Source organism: Ascaphus truei, chromosome 18, assembly GCF_040206685.1.
Source record: "Ascaphus truei isolate aAscTru1 chromosome 18, aAscTru1.hap1, whole genome shotgun sequence".
NCBI classification, from domain to species: Eukaryota; Metazoa; Chordata; class Amphibia; order Anura; family Ascaphidae; genus Ascaphus; species Ascaphus truei.
This window is the reverse complement of record NC_134500.1, coordinates 13,138,820-13,161,945: the sequence shown is the minus strand read 5'-3', so window position 1 is coordinate 13,161,945 and position 23,126 is coordinate 13,138,820. Positions and strand designations below refer to the sequence as shown.

General features: G+C 44.0%; 1 protein-coding gene across 4 annotated transcripts; it reads left to right on the top strand.

Moving 5' to 3' along the window:
• Nucleotides 1-1,150: 1,150 nt before the first annotated feature.
• Nucleotides 1,151-19,506, top strand: HDC (histidine decarboxylase). 4 transcript variants are annotated; one of them, XM_075575589.1, is made up of 12 exons: nt 1,151-1,982; nt 4,135-4,307; nt 4,915-5,028; nt 6,391-6,513; nt 8,545-8,679; nt 10,480-10,623; nt 11,602-11,668; nt 12,311-12,473; nt 14,600-14,690; nt 15,458-15,556; nt 16,615-16,716; nt 18,496-19,506. In XM_075575589.1, the coding sequence occupies exons 1-12, from the start codon at nt 1,943-1,945 to the stop codon at nt 19,213-19,215; spliced, it is 1,971 nt and encodes a 656-aa protein (XP_075431704.1). In that variant the 5' UTR covers nt 1,151-1,942; the 3' UTR covers nt 19,216-19,506. The 4 variants fall into 4 exon arrangements, with proteins under 4 accessions (XP_075431704.1, XP_075431705.1, XP_075431706.1 ...); XM_075575590.1 differs by having other exon boundaries at nt 1,152-1,982; nt 4,172-4,307; XM_075575591.1 differs by lacking the exon at nt 4,135-4,307 and having other exon boundaries at nt 1,267-1,982.
• The last annotated feature ends 3,620 nt before the right edge of the window (nt 19,507-23,126 follow it).

The following is a 23,126-nucleotide window of genomic DNA, read 5'->3' as shown; positions in this document are numbered from 1 at the left end:
GAAATTCTGAACCAGCGGACATGTCCACCAAATGTGGGCCATATCTCCTCTAAGACCACACCCTCTCCAGCATAGTTCAGGGAAGATCTGACTCAGCCTACTAGGAGTTAGGTTCCATTGAAATAGAATTTTGTAGATATTTTCCTTCGTACAGGCAGTCCTCAGTTATCCTACACAATGCGTTTCTCAAAATGGCGTTGGATAGCGAAACGTCTTAAAGCGAAACACGTTTTCCCATAGGAACACTGTTTAAATGAAAGGTTCAATTCCTGAAGGCATTTTTAACACTAAAATACACCAAATATTTTACGCAGGCAATAAGATATGCAGCACACGCATAAATTATATAGTGTATATACTGTATTATATATTTAATATAACATAATATATTATATTAATATATATATATATATATATATATATATATATATATATATACATATATATATACATATATATATATATATATATATATATATATATATATATATATATATATATATACATATACACACACACACACATACACATAAACCACTTTGCAAAGTATCATAAGAGCGTTGGATAAGCCGTTTTGGCGTTGTAAAAATGAATATAGGTATGCATTGCATAGCGTTGGATAAGCCATTCGTTGTAAAACGAGGACTGCCTGTAATTGTGCAAATATAAGTGTTAGCTGCCCATTCCCAGATACCCTCCCAGTCGTCCCTATCTATCTCCACATTGAGGTCTTCCGCCCATTTAAGCATACTGTATACTGTACTACTTTTTTTTTTTTTTGAACGGCATGTTTTCAACAAATGTATCCACTTTAATAGCATATGTGAATTTTGCTTTCCTACTGATCTTGGTAATATGATTGTTTTTCCTTTCTCATACGGCTTAGGCCAGGGTTGCCCAACTCCAGTCCCCAATCCCCCCCCCCCCCCAAAAAAAAACCACAACCCAGGTCAGTTATCAGGATATCCCAGCTTCAACAGAGGTGTGGTACGCAGCACATAGGTATGGGCACAGACTCAGTCTCTGCTCAGGTGAGCTTGCAATCTGTGTTTGATGCCTGAGACACAGGGAGATAAAGTGCCTTGCCCAAGGTCCGAAGGAGCTGATTGCAATCTGACCTCTATTCCCCTCTCATTCCTCCCTCTCGGTACCTGCAGGCAGAAAACCTCAATGGAAAGGAGTGTACATGATCCAAACATCAACTTCCACTTCAGTGCACAAGAAGAGCAAGCGCTCTGATGCAGGTCTCTGGTCCTCCGATCCAAGTCTTGCCATCGAAATACATTTCAATCACATTTTGAACATGGAGAAATAGTGCTCCCCTCTGCTTATATACCTCACTAGTGCTGGAGTGTACATAGGTTATTTAGAATATATTAACATAGGGGGGCACAGTAATTGATCCGCAGCAAAAGAGCTATATGTGCTACTTTCCCACATCTTCTTAAAGCTGCTTTTAACCTTTTGTGCCTTGTAATGTATTGTGCGCTAAAAACGAAGGGTAACCTATATGTATGGTGGTCAATTACTGAGATATTGACTCTCCATACAGTAAATGCAGGGCCTGTATACCTCGCCAGAACTGTCATGTGCTGAAGAGCAACATGGATACACGATCTTTAAAGGGGGCAAAATTGTCCCTTAGTGCAGCTAGTGAGATGAATGTGAAATGTACTTACTGCCTGTGTAGATACAGCTGAGGACACGCCATCAAAGATAGCACGAAAAACAAACAGGGTTTGAGAGATTTTGTATTTTGAATCAATATGATGATGGGGAGGATCTGAAATAAATGGAATGAGATAAATTGTTTACGCAGGGAAAAAAAAATGTAAATGACGTCTGTCTGAGAGATAACAGGGGTATAAAAAGCTGAGCCGTGAGATCAGATATACAGCTGCTGGTAGATCAAAGACCTGCACCTGGCATACCTGGAGACTGGATGGAAACTGCAATGGACCCTGAGGAGTACAGAAAAAGAGGTATGTTTCATGGGATGAACCCAAATTATTACACTGCATCCCAAACCTGATATGGTGAGAGTTCCCAGGAGATGGCTTTTGGGCAGTCTCTGAGGTGCAATCTAACTAAATAAAAATGTTGGCTTGATAAAGAGAAAGTTTAGTATCCTTTCAACTTTATTTCAATACAGAGAAACCAGAACTCGTGTTATAATAAGTCAGGTGCATATGTTATTCTTTTATTTGTATTTATTCTTTATCAGCCTAACGATTAGAAATGAGTGAGCCAGTAAAGATGTGTGTATCTATCCGAAGGTTTTAATTTAGTAATAAATACATTGAATGGGGGGGGGGGGGGGGGGAGAGTTTGGGGTGTGATGAATGTCATCCACTAAAGGAGATGGCAATGAAAAGGTGGGTGCTTGACTTGGAGAAATAGCTAGACACTACATTTCTGTACAAATATTTAATTACATTCTCTATAGGCCAGTGCATGTTAAGAATGCCTAGTATTTCTTATTTATTCTTATTTTCTCAAGCCCTTTATTAAAAGTTGCTAAAAAATCACAACTGAAGTGTTGATTGCAATTTTTGGGTCGTTTTTGTGACTTCTTCCAAGTTTATCCTTCATTATTTGTTTGAAGAGATTTGATATCTTGTTTGACTCCTGTATCTTTTTTTTCCCCAAAGGGTTTAGAGCCGGATAGTTTTTAGAATAGTGGTACCTAACTCTTGGCTTTTTAATTTGGATTTGAGGAATTTGAACTGTGACTCCACTGATTTCAATTTCATTTACCTAATGTATCATTTTTTTTTATGGACAGTGATAGAGAATAGTTTACTTTCTGGACGTATCACCTACTTATATGTGGAAATATAGCAATTACCAGTTATGGGTTTCCACGACAGCCCTGAATCCCTCTGCTTCGGTGGAAGAATTTTTCACTCTATCAGGACTGCAGAAGGGTGTGTCTATAATCCAATAATCAAAGTCCATTTAAAAAAAGAAGCCGCACATTGGAGGTAGTGAGACTTTTGACGAATCCACATGAGAATTGTTCATACCTTTTTAGTTGTACACAAAAGTCTCTAAAGTATTTCTGCAGATATTTTACGTACCAAATCCAGTGAAATTTTTGGCTTCTGTTCCAAAAAAAATTGCATTTTATTTGAAAAGGACTGACTTTTAGCTTCTGTTAAAGTTTATGACTGCTGATGCTATGGGCTACTTTCACGAAGATTTGATAAGGGAAATGGCAATTAATGCTTATTGAACTCTGATATCCCTTATCAGACCTTTATAAAACTCCCTATACATTTTTTAAATGGACCCCAAATCAGTGAGAGAGAAAATAAGTGAGTTGGCAGGTCTGCATTTGAATAGACTTATAAGGCATTGGATACTTGTGTAGAAGTATGAATTATCCTAAAAATTAATTTGGTGGAAATATGAAGAATCTTCTTTAGACCATTATAAGATATCACAATTTGAGGGATCATTAAGCTGTGTTATTTCATGCTTCAATCATAACTAACCCAAGATGTGGATAAATCTTAGTAAGTTTATAATCGTTCTGTGTGAATAGATATTTATATGAGAGTGTAAAATTCTGCCCTGTACTATTTTGAAATGCTTTTGTATTGTATTTAAAATAGATATATTTTTTTCAATACAAGTTTAACAGCAAAAAGAAAGAGGAAAATAGACAAAACATATTTGGACCTAAGTATGGCAGCAGAACAAATGTAATGCAAAAACATTACAATATGATAGAAGCATAATAACAAAAAAAATTGAATAATATAATTACAGCTTATAAAAAATAAAATATATAACAAGTACAGATCAGATATGTCATATCTGCAAGAGAGGCAGGTTTAATCAAATCAATGTTCTCTAAACCATCTGCTTTTACTAAAAGAGGGTAACTTTTGGATTTTGTACGGGTGCGGTTCATGCCTGCATTTCAAGCGTATGGATGGCCCTGTAGGCAGGAAAAAAAGCTTAATTGGGAATTCTGCCCCAAATCAGCCAGATCTGCCACTTAGGCGTATATATAGACACCGCTTCTAAGTCGCTTTTTGCACTTGTACGTTATATTATGTTTTATACGGTGTATTTGGGGGTGCAAAGTTATTTTGATTGTGAGATTAGTCTCCTGTATGTGTCCAGGTAAAGAGCTGGTGGATTACATTTGTCAGTATCTCAGCACAGTAAGAGACAGACGGGTGACCCCAGATGTCCAGCCGGGTTACATGCGAGACCTTCTGCCTGATAATGCTCCAGTGGAGTCTGAAAGCTGGGACAGCATCTTCAGGGACATTGAGGACATTATCATGCCAGGGGTAAGGTCGATACAGCTCATTCACTGTCTTTCTTTTTAAGCAAGGGACTCACAAACTGTAGTCCAAGCACCAGTGGTATATCAAGATTTCAGTTTGGTTTATGAAAGACGACTCCAGACATCTCTCCTGTATGTCAATCTTGACGGATTATGGCTTACGGTTGGTCCGCAGCAGGCTGACTTTCTTACACAGTTTGTGTAGTATATATAGATTTAGATATCTGACAATGAATAGTGCTTAGTACGTATTGAGGTCCCCCACACATTGAAGTGACTCATTCAAAGCAAACTTTTGAGAGGCCGTAGGGTGGTGGTTTCCAACTTGTTTTGGTTAAGGAACCCTAAGTGAACTTCAGAGGAACCCTCAGACACCTCTAATAGCAACTCTGTGATCAGATGTATTGTAAAATGTTCTGTATTTGATACAATTTTCAAATGACCAGTAAATTGTAAGGAACCCTTTAGAGGTGCCCGGGGAACATAAGGGTTCCTTGGACCCCTGGATAAAAAACATTGGACTAGGACATGTTATAATATAGCACAACTCTGCAGTAGATAATCCTACCTGTTTTATTACACTGATATATATGTGTGTGTTTCTTCTGTAGGTGGTCCATTGGCAGAGTCCTCATATGCATGCATATTACCCTGCTCTGACATCCTGGCCTTCTTTGTTAGGAGACATGCTTGCTGATGCTATAAACTGCTTGGGATTTACATGGGTATGTTGTACATTCATCCTACAAACCTATTGCTTAGGATAGCACCTGCAAAGTTGCGTTAATGCAGTGTCACATGGTATTGAATTGCCGTATCCACCTTCCCCCGGTTAAAGCATTGCGGCCCATGTTTTCTAAGAGGTGCTATTCTAAAAGACACCATACAATGTCTTCTGTAGAAGGTAGTATATAGGGGTCTGTATGCTTTGAGGCTGGGGAAAGAGAGAACACTAGCATTGCTAGATCCACTTCAACAATTGCAGTTGCTGATTGACACTGCCTGCTACTTAAAAGGGGAGTTCCTCCTTCTGTGTTTCTGACGCCCTGCTTCCCAAGGTACTTAACGTCTAAGGTGCCCCCGATGCTGTTTCTTCCAGGGGAAACAAAATGGAGGTTTAAATCTCCTGCGTCACATAGGCCAATAGGAAGCCACCACATCATCATCCGTTACAGTTTCCTTTTGGTCAGTGTGATGCGGGGGATTTAAACCTGCATGAAGAACCGTCAGCATCTCGGAAAGCAAGAGGGGTCCCCGGAGCTGAAATGAAAGCGGGTCAACTCCGGTGAGACCCCCTGCTTCCTACACATGGGGAAAAAAGGGGGCGGCGGGTGGTCAGAGGGAACTGCCCCTTTGAGCCCTCTATCCGTCTCCAAACTGAAAAGTGATTGGTGTCGGCATTAAACTATTGTACTAAGATATACAGAATAAATTCCTAGTCTTGATTTTGAAACTGCATTGTGACAATTGGGTATAGATGCATATTCATGTATTATTCCCATGATTTTGTTACGCGTATTACTGCTGTGAAGTGCTTTGTACATGAATGGCGCGATACAGATAAAGATATACCCACATACATCTGGACATATAATCCTTCCACAGCCATTACACATGCTGTAAGTAAGACCAAGTTAGAATAAGATGCCTTTCACATAGAATACCTTGGAAACTACGTGACATATGCCAACCTCAAAGGCCAGCAGTCAGTGAGAGAAGAAACATACTAAGTTTTAGTTGTAAGGCTGCGCCAGGGGTAGCCAACTCCAGTCCGCAAGGGCTACCAAGGGTTCAGGTTTTCAAGATATGCCAGCTTCAGCACATGTGGCTCAATCAGTGGCTCACATTTTGACTGACCCACTGACTGAGCCACTTGTGCTGAAGCAGGGATATCCTGAAAACCTGACCTGTTAGTGGCCCTTAAGGACTGGCGTTGGGTACGCTGAAGTCTAGGAAACCAGGGGTGCTACAAACCCCCGCCCCCCCCCCCCCAGTGAGACTCGCAGAAAATCATTGGGTTAACACCTGCGACATGTTACCTGGTAACCTTCTGCTCTTCCTGATTCGTACTTGTGTCTATTTATAAGGCCTCCAGTCCAGCGTGCACGGAGTTGGAAATGAATGTCATGGATTGGCTGGCTAAAATGCTGGGTCTACCTTGCCATTTCCTCCATCACTACCCGGACAGCAAAGGAGGTGGGGTACTGCAAGTAAGTCGCCCAGGCGTTAACACACCATATGGCCCCATATACTTGAATGGGTGGCAAAAGGCCATATATACTGTACTAAACCACACTGGAAGGTGTCTTTAGTAGCACCGCTTAGTAAATAAGGCCCATTCTGCCCTTCCAGAGAACCTGTAACTAATTGGGAAGGGGCTTATCAGCAGTGATTATTTATTTATACACTTAAAGCAGCAGTCCCACCTGTTCACCATTTTTATTTTTTGTTTCACTTACCTGATCCGGGCGTCCCTTGGCGCTGATCTGAGGTCCATCGACCTCTGGCGATCTCGAGCAATGAGACGGTTTGTCCACCAATCAAGAACACTTGCCCAGTGGGTAGAAAATGGCCGTGTCAGGGCTCGCGCTGGCGGAAAATAGAAAAGTTACTTGCAGCAACATCAGTAGATATCTTCAAAAAAAAGGTTGGACATCTTTTTTGAAAGGAAAGGTAAACAGGGATATACCAAAAAAGTAAACATGGGGAGGATGCTAATCCAGGGGGTAATCTGTAAATACAAATATAGGATAAGTGTCTGTCCTCTAAAATTAGCACAGGTTGAATTTAATGGATGTATGTCATTTCTTCAACCTCATCTACTATGCAGAGCAAAGGCAGCAGGGCGCAGGCAGCAGGGCGCAGGCAGCAGAGCGCAGGCAGCAGGGCGCAGGCAGCAGGGCGCAGGCAGCAGGGCGCAGGCAGCAGGGCGCAGGCAGCAGGGCGCAGGCAACAGAGCAAAGGCAGCAGGGCGCAGGCAGCAGAGCGCAGGCAGCAGGGCGCAGGCAGCAGAGCGCAGGCAGCAGGGCGCAGGCAGCAGAGCAAAGGCAGGCAGCAGGGCGCAGGCAGCAGGGCGCAGGCAGCAGAGCAAAGGCAGCAGGGCGCAGGCAGCAGAGCGCAGGCAGCAGAGCGCAGGCAGCAGGGCGCAGGCAGCAGAGCGCAGGCAGCAGGGCGCAGGCAGCAGAGCAAAGGCAGCAGAGCAAAGGCAGCAGGGCGCAGGCAGCAGAGCAAAGGCAGCAGGGCGCAGGCAGCAGGGCGCAGGCAGCAGGGCGCAGGCAGCAGAGCAAAGGCAGCAGGGCGCAGGCAGCAGGGCGCAGGCAGCAGAGCAAAGGCAGCAGAGCGCAGGCAGCAGGGCGCAGGCAGCAGAGCGCAGGCAGCAGGGCGCAGGCAGCAGAGCAAAGGCAGCAGAGCAAAGGCAGCAGGGCGCAGGCAGCAGGGCGCAGGCAGCAGGGTGCAGGCAGCAGAGCGCAGGCAGCAGGGCGCAGGCAGCAGAGCAAAGGCAGGCCTGTCTGCGCTCAGTCATTTGTCCTATTTCTGTCAGAGTAGTCGGAAAACTGCTGACATGCACCAGGCAAATTAGGGATATCCTTTCCCCATATTAATTTATTCTCACATATCTATGTCACTTGATTATTAATTGTCACATATATTATAATTTATAGTGGGGTTTTTTTTGTGCTAATTTTTTCTGCTTTTCATATAACAATAAAAGTGCAGCAAATACCTGTTCCTAGGAGCTTGCACTTTGTTTTTGCTACCAGAGCAAAATAATAAATAAAACTTTATAGGGAGAAGGATTGTCTCAGTGAATAAAGACACTTACTGTGAACGATGACACTGAGTTTGATACGAGGGACCTGGTTCAATTCCCGGTGTCGGCTCCTTGTGACCTTGGGCAAGTCACTTTATCTCCCTGTGCCTCAGGCACCAAAATCATAGATTGTAAGAACATCTGGGCCGGGACTGTGTCTGTAACATTCCTATGCGCTGCGTACCGCGCTCTGTACTGTAATTGTGATGCGCTTTGTGTCCCATTGGTTGAAAAAGCACGTCATGAAATAAAGTTATTTATTATTATGAACTTCTTATGATAAAGACTGTGGGGTTCCGCAATATTTGTTTCTCTTCTCCAACGGTATAGGCGTCTTCTGTTTAAGGGGCAACATGTGCTACTCAGTACTTTTTGTAACCCAACTGCATGCAGTTTAGTCACATGACACCCCCTGTGCGTTGCTTCTCAGAGTACCGTGAGCGAATCCACCTTGATAGCTTTACTGGCCGCGAGGAAGGATAAGATCTTGGACATGAAGCGCTCCGAGCCAGATTCAGATGACTCCTACCTGAACTCCCGTCTGATCGCTTACGCGTCCGACCAGGTGAGTTCGGAGCACCTTGTTTCCATTTAGGAATGTCCCTGTGCTATGCTGCCCCCTGCTGGGGAACACCGGCTCTGTCCACATGTTGCTGATCAGGGTTGGAAATGGCTTGGCAGAATGCTGAGACAGGTAAGTGGTGCAGTCCTATTTTCAGTAATGTTTTGTAATGGGGTCACTTCTGCGTGCCTCTGGACAAACATACAGCCATTTAAAATGTATGTACTTTATTATTGGATTCTGGGCACTTTTTCTTCTGTTCCCCCCCCCCCCTAAATGTCCTCACCAGCAGACTGGTCTGTCTGTTGAAAGAGCGACATGTGAACCCAGGAGACCGTATGTAACGTTACATTTGAGTTCTCCTTGGACTTCTCTCTTTCTTTGACTGGGATTTGTAAATATATTACATTATTGTTATATACATTTTCTTGCAATTTGAGGTTTACCTTGGCCAGTTGATGATATATGTTTTCAATATTTAATTGTTATATACACATTATTTAAGTTATGGTGGGTGAGAAAGGCGACAAAAAACCTCCACCGTTAGCATATAGCCAATAAAGAATATCACTTGTGAGCACATTCAATATGGTCGAAACAGCTGTCTGTGAGTGGTTTGACTGGTTTTGCATATAATCCCATGCTGTGCTTAAAAGCTGTGTGAACAGCGAACATTTGCTTATAAGGGTTCCATGTAAAAATGGATTTCAGGCAAAATCATTGTGTCCCCATTTGCATGTAATTTCCCAGAATCCCTTGCTGCAGTGGAAGCACTTTATAATCATATATGATGTTAAAATAGATTTGAAGCAAAAGGGGACACCCTGTGTGCTCATTGGCATGTCGTTTCCCAGAATCCCTTTCTGCAGTGGAAGCACTGTATGCGAAGAGATAATGGGGAAAAGCAGGGGTGCAGACCTGTCTGAGACATGTGAATGTGCTCACCGGTGATTTTTATTTACTGTATATAAAGAAATCTCTTATTATATTTTATTTTATACATTCAATATATTGATAAATATTAATTCATTTTTTTCACTTAACGTGTATTTGTGCACTTCATTTATATATAATTCCTTTTGAGAGGAAATCAAACCCGTCTCAAGTCTCACTTTAAGTAAGTGAACTAATTCCAGTGACATGTTTAAGGGGTCACATCTGGATGATTTATTTAAAAAAAAACAAAAAAAAAAACAATTATTACCCAAATCTGACACCTTTAAGTATTTTTATTTATATATATATATATATATATATATATATATATATTTTTAAAGGTGTCAGATTTGGGTAATAATTGGTTTTTTTTTTATAACTCACCCAGGTGTGACCCCTTAAACATGTCACTGGAATTAGTTCACTTTGGTCCTAGTCCTGGGAGGGAGAGGTTGCCCCTTTAAAGCTGCAGTTCAGTCAATATCCTGCATGTGTGTTTTTTTTAATAAATCAGTTCTGTAGTAAGAAAAAATACTTTTAGCATTTTCTGTTTAAAAAACAACAACTTTGAAAGACCAATTTTCTTGTATTCTATTTTAACAAGCATGCTTGTTCCTATAGCAACGATTTACATTCCCCATATTTAAAGATGTCGCCAAACTTTGCCGATCAATAGACGGAGAACGAATTGACCGGCAGCTATGCAGTTCTTTAGGTAATTAGAGATTGCCCACATGAAACTATTGAAGTAAAAAAAAAAAAAAGACTGAACTGCAGCTTTAAGTGAAAAAAAAAGAAAGTAAGTGAAATAAAATAATGTAACTGATTAAGTGCCTGATCCCTTCCTTGTTGCTGATGTTTCTGCAGGCTCACTCCTCTGTAGAAAAGGCTGGTTTGATTTCTTTAGTAAAAGTCCGATTTTTGCCTGTGGATGAAAATTTCTCTCTTCGAGGAGAAACCCTAATCGCTGCGATTGACGAAGACCGAAAATCTGGGCTTGTTCCAGTCTTTGTAAGTGGTAGGATCAAAATGGAAATTCGTCAGGAGCTTTCCTAAATCACATTATTAGCCCGTTTGGAAAACAATAATAAAAAATAAAATGTTTTATATAGCTGGGAAAAACCGTGCAGCACTGTAGGGTTACCAGGTAGCTTCTCCAAAAATAGTGACCACAATGGTGAAAGGTGATACGTGCTAGGGACACATACACACACACACACCTCTCACCTCTCTCCGATCCATGCGGTTTCCTCCTCTCTTTGGCCCCACCCCCCAAGCACCCGACACCTCCTCCTGATTTGCTGTTGCTGGGTAATGCAGCCAATAGGGATGGAGGAAGCTGCCCAGCCCCCTAGCAACAGTCCTGCTCTCTCTCTGCTCTGGGAAATCCTGCAGCCCCCCAAACCGGTCAGATCACTGTGTCCAGTATTACCGCGATTTTTTTTACTGAACAGTGTCCAAATACAGGACAGTCCGGTTCAATACTGGACACCTGGCAACCCTAAGTACATATCACACGTAACAGCGATGTTAGATCCCTATCCTAAGGAATATGCAATCTGATTTTGTAGTGTCCGAGCAGTGGTGGAACTAACAAAAATATTTTGCCCCCATCGTGCGCGACCTCTGTCCACTTGTCGGGATGCTCGGCACTAAGATTGCAAGGTACCGTTTTTCAGTCCTCAGCAGTGATTGACCTCTGCTGAACACCCCCCCGAATTCACACCGTGTGGACCACCAGAGAGATGGGCAGCGCAGTCGGCCCCTCAATGTCACGGGACCCTGATGCTTTGCACCTGCTGCACCAATGGTCGTTCTATCCCTGTGTCCAAGGTGCAGGGAGATAAGAACATTTGCCTATGGTCACAAGGGGCTATAATTGGTGGTGAATTGTGGTCCTCCTCTTGAAAGCGTAGTGCATTCCCCACTAGATGAGTACACAACAATAGGGCCATGTCCTATGTGACATCCAAATCTGTTTTCTTCTAGGTTTGTGCAACTTTGGGTACTACCGGGGTCTGTGCCTTTGATAGCCTCGCAGAGCTGGGGCCCATTTGTAAGTAGAAAACCCATCGGTATATGGAAAAATAGATACTGTATTCTATTCTTTTTTTCTTGCAGCAGGAAGGGGGAGGGGGGTTGTATTTCACTTACAATACCTGAACTGGAGTCCCCCCCCAGAGATGAGCTGTGGTCCCCTGACCCCTGGGGACCCTCTGTTTCCTTGAGCTGCAAAGATTCAGTTTCGCTGCAGCGGCCAGTAAGAAGCCGCAATGTCATTGACAGATTTATTTATAAAGAAATGTTACCAGGAAGTAATACACTGAGAGTTACCTCTCGTTTTCAAGTATGTCCCGGGCATAGAGTCATGATGAGAAATACATGGTTACAAATACATAGTTACATTAAGTAACCAGGGTTATATATTATGTATAAAGACATTGCATGGAGGGTTAAATATAATATATGCTATAGGCGTAAGGAACACTTACAGACCAGATTAAAATGTGAGAACGCGTTTCTTCTGAAAGAACTTAGCCCTGTGGCGGCTTTGAGAGTCTGCGGTAGATTAGATGGTTCAGCTTTTTATTGGCATTTCTGCAGCCGTATTTAATGAGGTTAATTTTTTTTTTATAGACGGGTTTTTGGGGTGAATTGCGGCTTTCTCTCTAAACTTGACATTTATGGAATTGTTTAGGTGCCAGAGAAGGACTTTGGCTTCACATTGATGCTGCATACGCTGGGACAGCCTTCCTGTGCCCTGAATACAGAACGCTGCTAAATGGCGTAGACTATGCCGACTCTTTTACCTTCAACCCATCTAAGTGGATGATGGTCCATTTTGACTGCACTGCTTTCTGGTGAGCCCAACAAAAGTGCCTCATACAGCAGCATTTATATAGGAACATAACCCTTTCACTGCCAGAGGTGCCGGCTTGCAAGGCAATGCATCGTGGGCACCTCTGGCAGTGAGTGAGTCGCAAGAAGAAGCCAAAGACTGGAGGTGTGGGATAACCCCACTGTCCCTCCATGGTCCCTATTTTATATGTGTGAATCTGTCTTCCCCTTACTCGGGAACATTTAAGCCTCATTCAAATGAATGGGGACATATGTGATGTTGAACAGAAAACTTTGGGGCATATATATCAAGGCAAAAGTGGAGCAATACAGTGGCAAAATATCTTCCCGTATGGATCAAAGACAAAAGTCCTTTTGAAATCAATAGGATTTTTCTCTTTGATACATCTGGTGCGTTTTTTGTTTTTTTAACAAGAACCTTTTATGTTGTTCTAAAGTGTCATTGGTAATTTGTACCCATCATCCTTCTCTCTGCTACTCCACCTTTGGAGACAGCTATGCCATCCAATCTGCTACCAGGATTTCACTGCAAATATGCATACTGCATATTTCTTGATAGTAGTGTTCAATCCTGTGAGTCTTGTAACCCTTAGTACTGCAGTGCAGAGAGTAAGACTCTCTGTGATCTATGTGATACATCTCATTATAATCCGTGCACCATGTAACTCCTCCTACTGACTCTCCCTGAGGTGCAAGCTGGGGCAGAGACACAGAATGTGATACATCTCATTATAATCTGTGCCCCATGTAACTCCCCCCCAACTCCTCCTACTGACTCTCCCCAAGGTGCAAGCTGGGGCAGAGACGCAGAATGTGATACATCTCATTATAATCTGTGCACCATGTAACTCCCCCCAACTCCTCCTACTGACTCTCCCCAAGGTGCAAGCTGGGGCAGAGACGCCAAATGTGATACATCTCATTATAATCTGTGCACCATGTAACTCCCCCCAACTCCTCCTACTGACTCTCCCCAAGGTGCAAGCTGGGGCAGAGACGCCAAATGTGATACATCTCATTATAATCTGTGCACCATGTAACTCCCCCCAACTCCTCCTACTGATTCTCCCCAAGGTGCAAGCTGGGGCAGAGACGCAGAATGTGATACATCTCATTATAATCTGTGCACCATGTAACTCCCCCCAACTCCTCCTACTGACTCTCCCCAAGGTGCAAGCTGGGGCAGAGACGCAGAATGTGATACATCTCATTATAATCTGTGCACCATGTAACTCCCCCCAACTCCTCCTACTGACTCTCCCCAAGGTGCAAGCTGGGGCAGAGACGCAGAATGTGATACATCTCATTATAATCTGTGCACCATGTAACTCCCCCCAACTCCTCCTACTGACTCTCCCCAAGGTGCAAGCTGGGGCAGAGAAACAGAATGTGATCCATCTCATTATAATCTGTGCCCCATGTAACTCCTCCTACTGACTCTCCCCAAGGTGCAAGCTGGGGCAGAGAAACAGAATGTGATCCATCTCATTATAATCTGTGCCCCATGTAACTCCCCCCCAACTCCCCAACTGATTCTCCCCAAGGTGCAAGCTGGGGCAGAGACGCAGAATGTGATACATCTCATTATAATCTGTGCCCCATGTAACTCCCCCCCAACTCCTCCTACTGACTCTCCCCAAGGTGCAAGCTGGCGCAGATGGCAACATTTTTTGATACATAGGGGCAGGGTGAAAATGCTCTAAGGCAGCGATTATTCTGTGTGCGATGGCGCACGCGCCAAGTACAAATTGCAGGATCCCTTAGAGGCCGCCCCTGGAGCACACGACGGAGGGCGATGTCGCGACCGCGTTTTGAAAAGACAAAAAATGTGTCTTTCCAAGTGACGGCCGCGTCACATGAGCGGTTCAGCCAATCACGGCGAAACAGCTTCGTGACATCATAGCCACGGCTCCCCATCCCCTGAAACAGTATGTGCAGAAATCGCTTGAGCACCGGGCTCGCACGCACTATAATCTCAGCCTTAGTGGGTTAAAGCAGACTTACAATGCACACTACCACTATAGTTGTTGCTTGCATGTATAGCATAGTATGGGTTATCATGTCACTGTGAAATGCTACAATGTAAGTGCAGGCTGCTATTATATACTGAACCCTTTTATCTCAATAGGGTGAAAGATAAGTACAAGCTCCAGCAAACATTCAACGTTAACCCCATCTACCTCAGGCACGCTAACACAGGAGCTGCCACGGACTTCATGGTAAGGGTGAAATGAAAGTTCCAGCTGTATGGTGACGATGTCATTGAGTCGCACGGAGGCTCAGCGAGGCGCAGCGAGGCGCAGCGAGGCACAGCGAGGCTCAGCGAGGCTCCGCGAGACGCAGCGAGGCTCAGTGAGGCGCAGTTTGGCTCAGCAAGGCACCGCGAGGCACAGCGAGGCGCAGTTTGGCTCAGCGAGGCGCAGCGAAGCTCAGCGAGGCGCAGTTTGGCTCAGCGAGGCGCAGTTTGCCTCAGCGAGGCGCAGTTTGGCTCAGCAAGGCACCGCGAGGCACAGCGAGACGCAGGGAGGCTCAGCGAGGCGCAGTTTGGCTCAGCGAGGCTCAGCAAGGTTCAGCGAGGCACAGCGAGACGCAGGGAGGCTCAGCGAGGCACAGCGAGATGCAGGGAGGCTCAGCGAGGCACAGCGAGATGCAGGGAGGCTCAGCGAGGCACAGCGAGACGCAGAGAGGCTCAGCGAGGCACCGCGAGATGCAGGGAGGCTCAGCGAGGCACAGCGAGACGCAGAGAGGCTCAGCGAGGCACCGCGAGATGCAGGGAGGCTCAGCGAGGCACAGCGAGACGCAGAGAGGCTCAGCGAGGCACCGCGAGGCTCAGTTTGGCTCAGCAAGGCACCGCGAGGCTCAGCGAGGCACAGCGAGATGCAGGGAGGCTCAGCGAGGCACAGCGAGGCACAGCGAGATGCAGGGAGGCTGTCTCTTGTCCCCATTATGCATAGCCAGGATTTTTTTCATTCTCTTCTAATTGCAGCATTGGCAAATCCCCCTGAGCCGCCGGTTTCGCTCTCTGAAGCTCTGGTTTGTGATTCGGTCCTTTGGCGTTAAAAATCTTCAGGCGCACGTCAGACACGTGAGTGTTACATGTTGTTAAGCAAACGGCACAATAAAAAAAAAGGGAGTTCAACAGTGGCAGACAATGTGAAAAACAGGCAAACGTGGGTTTTTTATTTATTTTAAAGAAATGTGCAATTCTATTTTTTGTACTTTGCTTTTTATCTTTGTTTATTCACCGCAATAACACACCCCAACAACACACCCCAATAACACACCCCCATAACACACCCCCTTGTTAAATCCGTCACGTTTATTTAGTTTGTATATTCTGGCTGCTGTATTGATTTTCTAAAAACGGCTTTATAAAGCAGCACTGAGCACAGCAACATTCTCCCCTCTTTTCTTTGAGCTCCTAGGTCAGCGGTGGCCAACTCATGTCCTTAAGGGCCACCAACAGGGAAGGAGTTCTGGATATCCCTGCTTCAGCACAGGGGGCTCAATCAGTGGTGCAGTCAAAGACTGGGCCAGCTGTGCTGAAGCTGGGACTGATTGAACCATCTCTTCTGAAGCAGGGATATCCTGAAAACGTGCCCTGTCTGTGGCCCTTGAGAACTGTAGTTGGCGCCCGCTGTCGTAGACAGGCCATGTCCGTATGTGTGTCAGCTCCTACACTGCGTTATATCTCTGCCAGCAGAAGGGATCAATAATAAATCATTTGGTAGTGACACAGCGCATAGCCACTGAAATGTTACCGCCTGGAGTATTGTTAGGTTGTCTGCAGTGTTTGGGTTGCAGGTGACAGGCGATACTGGGTATCCCGTGACTCAAAGGCTGAGTCCCCGCTGGCGCTCAAAGCATGCGAGCCGGGTGTCCTGTGTCTGCTCACGCGCCCGCGCGGGGAGGGGGGGGGGGCGGCATTGCCGAATAGTTGAGCGAGCGGGAAAGTTAAAAAAAAATTATTTACCTGAGCGCCGGTGAGCTTGTGTGCAATATATATATATATATATGCAAGTCACCTCGCCAAGCACCGCCCGCTCAGCGCCAGCGGGGACAAAGCCTAACCGTTATCTACAGTGTGTCCCATTTGTTTTACAACTCACCGGCAGCTGACATTTCCCCTGTTCACAATTTCAGGGCACTGAAATGGCCAAGTATTTTGAGTCCTTGGTTAAAAGTGACCAGCTGTTTGAAATCCCCGCCAAGCGACACCTGGGGCTGGTCGTTTTCCGTTTAAAGGTAAAATGATGTTGGTCACGAACCACTTAACAACTGACATGTTCCTCTTATCCCAGGGAGGGGGCAACTCCTGTCCTCAAGGGCTACCAACAGGTCAGGTTTTAAGGATATCCCTACTTCAGCACAGGTGGCTTAATCTGTCCCAGCTTCAGCACAGGTGGCTCTAGACAGTCTTAGACAGAGCCATTGCTGGAGCCACCTGTGCAGAAGCAGTGATATCCTGAAAACCTGACCTGTTGGTAGCCCTTGAGGACTGGAGTTGAATTCCCATGTCTTAACCCCTTCACTGGCAGAGGGGCCAGCTATGCATTGCCGAATGAAGGGGTTAATGCTAGAGATTATTAATAGGCTACGAGTGGGGACTAGGGTTGCGGATATTTAATAACACTGTATGACTTCTGCACTTTGTTACAAATCGGTTACCTTTGCGTCTACGTGTGACGTCTCGTGCGCACATATCACCAGCACCAGCAGGGGAAGTGTAACCGCAGTTTGTGTTCCACTACTTTAAAAAAAAAAAAATAATTTTCCACTTTAAAAATAAATAAATAATAGAAACCTTTTAAAAACTGGATCCTCTTTGTTGAAGAATTCCAAGGAGCACTCACATGTACCCAGCTGTAACCTTCCGTGGGGGCTCACACCTCCGCAGAAAGCGGTATTCACACAAAAAGGGGCAACAGCCAACACTCCAGAGGACTTGGTGCAAATCGTAAAAGATTTAGGGCCTCATGCAGAGAGCGGCGAGTTTAATAAAAAGTAGCTTTTTTGGAGAGTTTTATTCTCCATATGCAGAAATGTGCGAATTCTGCAATGTTTGGCATTAATGCGTGTGGCGAGTTAGAATTGGAGAGATGCGCGCTGCAGAAATGTGTTAAAAAAAATCGCGCATTTTTTTTCCCTTTCCTATAGGCGGCGAGCTCCATGTAATTGCCAACTTTTCTTGGCGAGGCAAATAGTAGCAAATCGCGCCATTTTCTTGGCGCGAACAGCCGCTAGATGCCGTTCGCGGCTCTCTGAATTAGGATATTTTTAAAGCTGGCGAGATGTAGGTTCTCGCCAGCCGCGCGGCGAGATTTTGAAAAAGAAAAAAAAAATGGCGCGTTTTCCGTAACTCGCCATTTTCGGCAGTTTTCTGCGCGAATTTCCCCAAAAAATGGCGAGATTTGAAATAGCGCTGCTCTCTGCATGAGGCCCTTAGTGTGAGATGGACGGTTCAGTCCCTGTTTCGATCTGTCAAGATGAAACCACCAGCCTCCCCTCTTAATTTTAAAATTAGCATTTTTTGAGATACGTGCATGTATTTATGCATGTTTTTTTAAATGTGTGTGTGTATATATATATATATATATATATATATATATATATATATATATATATATATATACACACGTCATGGCACCATGATGACGGGTCCCTGCTGGAGGAGATGCTGCCGGACCAGATTTCAGATACTTACAGAGGCCCCGCGCTCTCCCCCAACTATCTGTTTAATTATTGTGGGGGTCCTCTGTAACCGCACGGGCTCAGTGCTAAGGTACAGACGGCACCGCCATCAAAACGGCCCACATTGCAGCTGCACAACGTAGGGAAACACTAAAGTTAAATCTATTGAAAGCTAGCGACATTTGACTGCAAACTTTAGTACTTTCATACATAGGGGGTTATTTCTTAAACTGCATTAGTGTTGAGCCCATTGATTTCCTAATCTCTAACCTTTTGTGTGCTATATGATTTCCATTATTCAAATGCACAACTATTCTCTGTCCACCAAACCAGGGTCCAAACTTTTTGACAGAGCAAGTCTTAGCAGAACTGACAAAGTCTGGGGACATGTTCCTCGTTCCAGCCACCATCAACGACAAGCTCATTATCCGTTTCACCGTCACCTCTCAGTTCACGACCAGGGCAGATATACTGCGCGACTGGAACCTCATCCAACAAACGGCTGTCCATGTCACCAACCAACATCACAGCTCTGTCACCACCAACATGCCCAACCCTACGGAAGTGAACAATGTGTCGAAACCTCACTCCACAGAGGGTGAGGACAAACAGGGCACTTTCCAGAAGATCACCGTCCAGCCTAAGCACGGAGTTTTTAGCCCTAAAGATTGGGTGGCACAGATTTCGGAAGATGGTCTGGATCCTTTTGATGATTGTTTTCCAGAAAAGGTCCCAGTAGCTAACAAGCACATGCCAGCCTCGTTCATGTATAAATATTGGTCCATCCAAGAACATAAAAAAACAGCTCGATCCCTTAGCTGCAACAGTGTCCCAACCTATAGCCCCCGGGAGCTAACCAGTGCCAAGCTTGTGTCACAAGATGGACCTCAGAAAGAGGATAGCCTTCTTTCCAATCTCCCTGGAAAGGTTATGATCCTTGAAAAGAATGCCTTCAGAAAACTAATCAAGTTTTACAGCGTACCCAGCTTCCCAGAATGCAGCATCCAGTGTGGCCTTCAGTTACCCTGCTGCCCACTGCAAGCACTAGTGTAGAAACCCAACAATTCCTACTTCCAAGGCCCCAGTTCAATATGCCGTGGAGCTGTGTTCTTGCCGGGCAGTGGAAGGTATTAGTCCCATCTAAACGAATGGAGCTGAAATGTTCCCAAGCAAAGGGAAGGCGGCTTCCCCGGCATATCGAATAGAAGCTCAACTGCACATTTCATGAGGACTAATAAGTAGTCCCTTCATATGCAATCTGATTTGTTATTGTGTTTTAAAATGTGAGATATATAATTAAAATCTATATAATTAAAGACTGTGTTTGTATTCAACGGTCGAGAATGCCTATGACTGACTTATTAAGCAGCTATGTTGATGAATCTTTATACTCCACAAGTATTAATTAGCTTTATCTAAGCATCTGTGATACATATAGATATTACATAGCAGTTCTCATGTCTGCCTTGCCTCCCCTCACTGTCTCCTCCCCTCACTGTCCCCTCCCTGTCCCCCCCTCTCCCCTTCCGTCCCTCCTCCCCTCCTCCTGTCTCCCTGTCCCCCCTTCTCATCTCCCTCCTTTCATCTCCATCCCTCTCCTTCCCTCACCCCCTCCTCTTGAAGACAGAAGTTGGCCATACAGTGGTTGTACTCTCGTACAAACGCCCCAACTTTTAACAAACCCACTTTCTTAAAGACATTTCAAAGACAGATTTCCAAAATCACCTATAAATAATTCTACTTGACCAATTAAAAAAAAACAAAAAAAAATACATGAATTGGCTCACTTTGGTCGCTCTCATATTAACTCCTTGAGTGAAAGGGACCCCCTCTCTGACACTCAAGGACAGGGTTTGTTCAACTCTAATCCTCAAGGGCCACCAACAGGTCAGGTGTTCAGGATATCCCAGCTTCAGCACAGGTGACTCAATCAGATTGAACCACCTGTGCTGAAGCAGGGATATCCTGAACACCTGACCTGTTGGTGGCCCTTGAGGACTGAAGTTGGCCCACCCATCCTGCTGAAGGATTTAAAACCACCATGAAAAAGGGGTTCAAATATCTCTGTCATATACACTTAAGAGCATCAGTCGAGTAAAACCACCAAGAAAAACAGAATATACTAAATAAAGACAAGTCAGCAAAAGGGTTAATTTCACGGAATGATTATGGGTTTTGGAAGATAAGGAATCTAATGTTTTATTTGTTTTCTTTTATTAAATAAAATGCTCGGTAAATTGCTTTCTTATAAATAGTTATTTTTTTTCATTTGCAGCTTCCCAAGTATAGCTTTTCTCCGGTGAATCTGTTGCACGGGATAAATATAGGCAGTGCCTTAGTTTGCTTGGTCTAATTGCCTTTTAGACATGTATGTTTTGTATTGGTAAGACTGTGTCCCTATTGCATAGAGCGAAACCCTGAATAAATTAATACCCGTGGGATCCGGAGGTACCTGAAATCTCACAGGAGACGAGCGAGGCTTTTTTTTTGGAGGTATCTCATACTGTCAGAATATAGAAGGATTGTATGTCTGATTTTATTTGCAATGCTTAATTTAGTCTTGTACATACAATAGAAAAAAAAAGCCCAGAATATGGCCAAAATGTATTGTTGGCTTTCACTTGTATATGTACATTTTTGTAACCTAAATTGTATCCTGGTGGATTAGATGTTGAATTTTTAGGCATCAATAATTGTCCTCTCTCTCTGTCTCTGTCTCATCATATTTGATATGTTTCTTGCTCAATCCCCATGAAAATGTGCAAAATTATGGATCGGTTCTGTAGATTAACACGATATAAGAAGCACAATGTAGTCAACTGAACTGATGTTCATTGAATTGATGTCACAGTATTATGTTAACAAGCACCAGATACACTGCGGGAGGTTCATGCTCATTAAACGAGAAACAGGAGTTTTTCCTTCGTAGCTCGTAAATGTGATAACTGCTCTAATCTAATGTGAAACCCTAAAATTACTTTAAAGTGTGTGTTCAAAGTGTTCTTCTGCGGAACCGCGCGCATGGATACAAGAACGTCGCTGTCTGATTGCATCATCGATAACGCGCTGATCCAGCGGCTCCCGCTCCTGAATGATACTGTACGTTGTTTTACGAATTTGTTTTTCCGTTCTCCTAGCGACCGTCCTTTACCAGGAAACATGTTATGTCAGCGGTTTGCACCACAATTCTCTCGCTGTCTCAAGCGCTTTATAACGGGCTTATCTTCTTCGCTAAACACCGTTGTGTAACTTTGCGCTTTACGAGGTCATCACGCCGTCACCAATTCCAAATAATATTCATTAGATTATCCAATAATTCTAAAATGTAATAATCTACTGTGACAGACCTATAATTGTTCAAATTTTCATGACAATTTAGGGATTTTCCTGCAAGATATGACGAAAAATAAAAGGGGTCCCGTTTTTCAGAAGTGTGTGTGTGTGTTATAGTTGTGTAGAGTGCATATCCGCTACTTCAAACCTGGGTGCCCAGCAAGTACAGAAAGAAAGAAGACCGGGACTCGCAGGGCGTGAAAAGACGTTTAATTGAGAACGATCAGCGTTTCAGTCCTAACTTGTGACCTTTGCCGTGAGGACGACTTCTCTGTCTTCTTCCTTTCTGTACAGTATATGAGAGTGTACAGGCAGTCCTCGGTTATCCGACACAATGCGTTACTCAAAATGGCGTTGTAAAGCGAAACGTTGTAAAGCGAAACACGTTTTCCCATAGGAACACTGTTTAAATGAAAGGTTCCGTTCCTGAAGGCATTTTTAACACTAAAATACACCAAATATTTTATGCAGGCAATAAGATATGCAGCACACACACAAATTATATAGTGTATATACTGTATTATATATATAATATAAAATAATAATTAATATATTATATAGTATAATATAATATCATATAGTATAATATTATATATATACGCTCTTACGATGCTTTGCAACATTGTTTATGTGAATGTGTATATATATACACACACACACATACACAACGTTGCAAAGCGTCGTAAGAACGTTGGATAAGCCATTTTGGCGTTGTAAAAATGAATATAGGTATGCATTGCATAGCGTTGGATAAGCCATTCGTTGTAAAGCGAAGCGTTGTAAAACGAGGACTGCCTGTATACATATATATGTCTACACACATGGAGACCCTCAGCATGTCCGTTTGCAATGAATGGATAGTGGAAAGAAGAGACTGAGCCACTGATTGAGCCGCCTGTGCTGAAGCAGGGACTGATTGAGCCGCCTGTGCTGATGCAGGGATATCCTTAAAACCTGACCTGTTGGTGGCCCTTGAGGACTGGAGCTGACCGCCCCTGGACTAGAATATAATGAGGTCTCCATCTTAATTTACCGTTACAGAAAATCATTAGAGGGCGATTTATTACCTGTAATCAGTGAACATAGCCACACACCTGGAAAATATATTGGCCCATATTGACTAAATGGAGCTCTTTAACCAGACATTTTCTGATGCCATTGGAATATTATGCAGTCTTTTAACCAAAATCTCACCTCTTCCAAACAGAGGCACGCATCTGATCGGTAACGGCGCTAGGTATATTAAAGGGACCCATCTCCATGCAACGCACTTTTTGGTTTGTTAAATCTAGCGCGATTTCTTTGCCCCCATTTTTTGCAGGTCTTGCAACTTTGAGGCTTTTAAATAACCCAAAATCAGAGAATGCTTCAGTATTTGGCTACCGAATATGTTCAATATGCGGCAATCCAAGCGCTGCTTTTATTTCGGTTATTGTTTTTTTTTAAGATAGGGTTGAAGCAGGGGGTCTCCGAAGCTGTTCACCATTAATTTCAGCTCCGGCGACCCCCTGCTTCCAGGAGGTACAGACCTCTGTAGGGGGGGGGGGGGGGGGGCGGTAGCCGCTCTACTCGGCTGTAGTATTAAATAAGTAACTGTTTTATTATTTTTTTTCCAACTCTTAATGCCATTT

Bases quoted from the DNA above. Each gene is read 5' to 3' on its own strand.
- HDC (XM_075575589.1), top strand. From the start codon at position 1,943: ATGGAAACTGCAATGGACCCTGAGGAGTACAGAAAAAGAG. The intron at 6,514-8,544 runs GTAAGTCGCCCA...GTTGCTTCTCAG, and splicing joins AAGGAGGTGGGGTACTGCAA to AGTACCGTGAGCGAATCCAC. The intron at 14,691-15,457 runs GTAAGGGTGAAA...TTCTAATTGCAG, and splicing joins GAGCTGCCACGGACTTCATG to CATTGGCAAATCCCCCTGAG.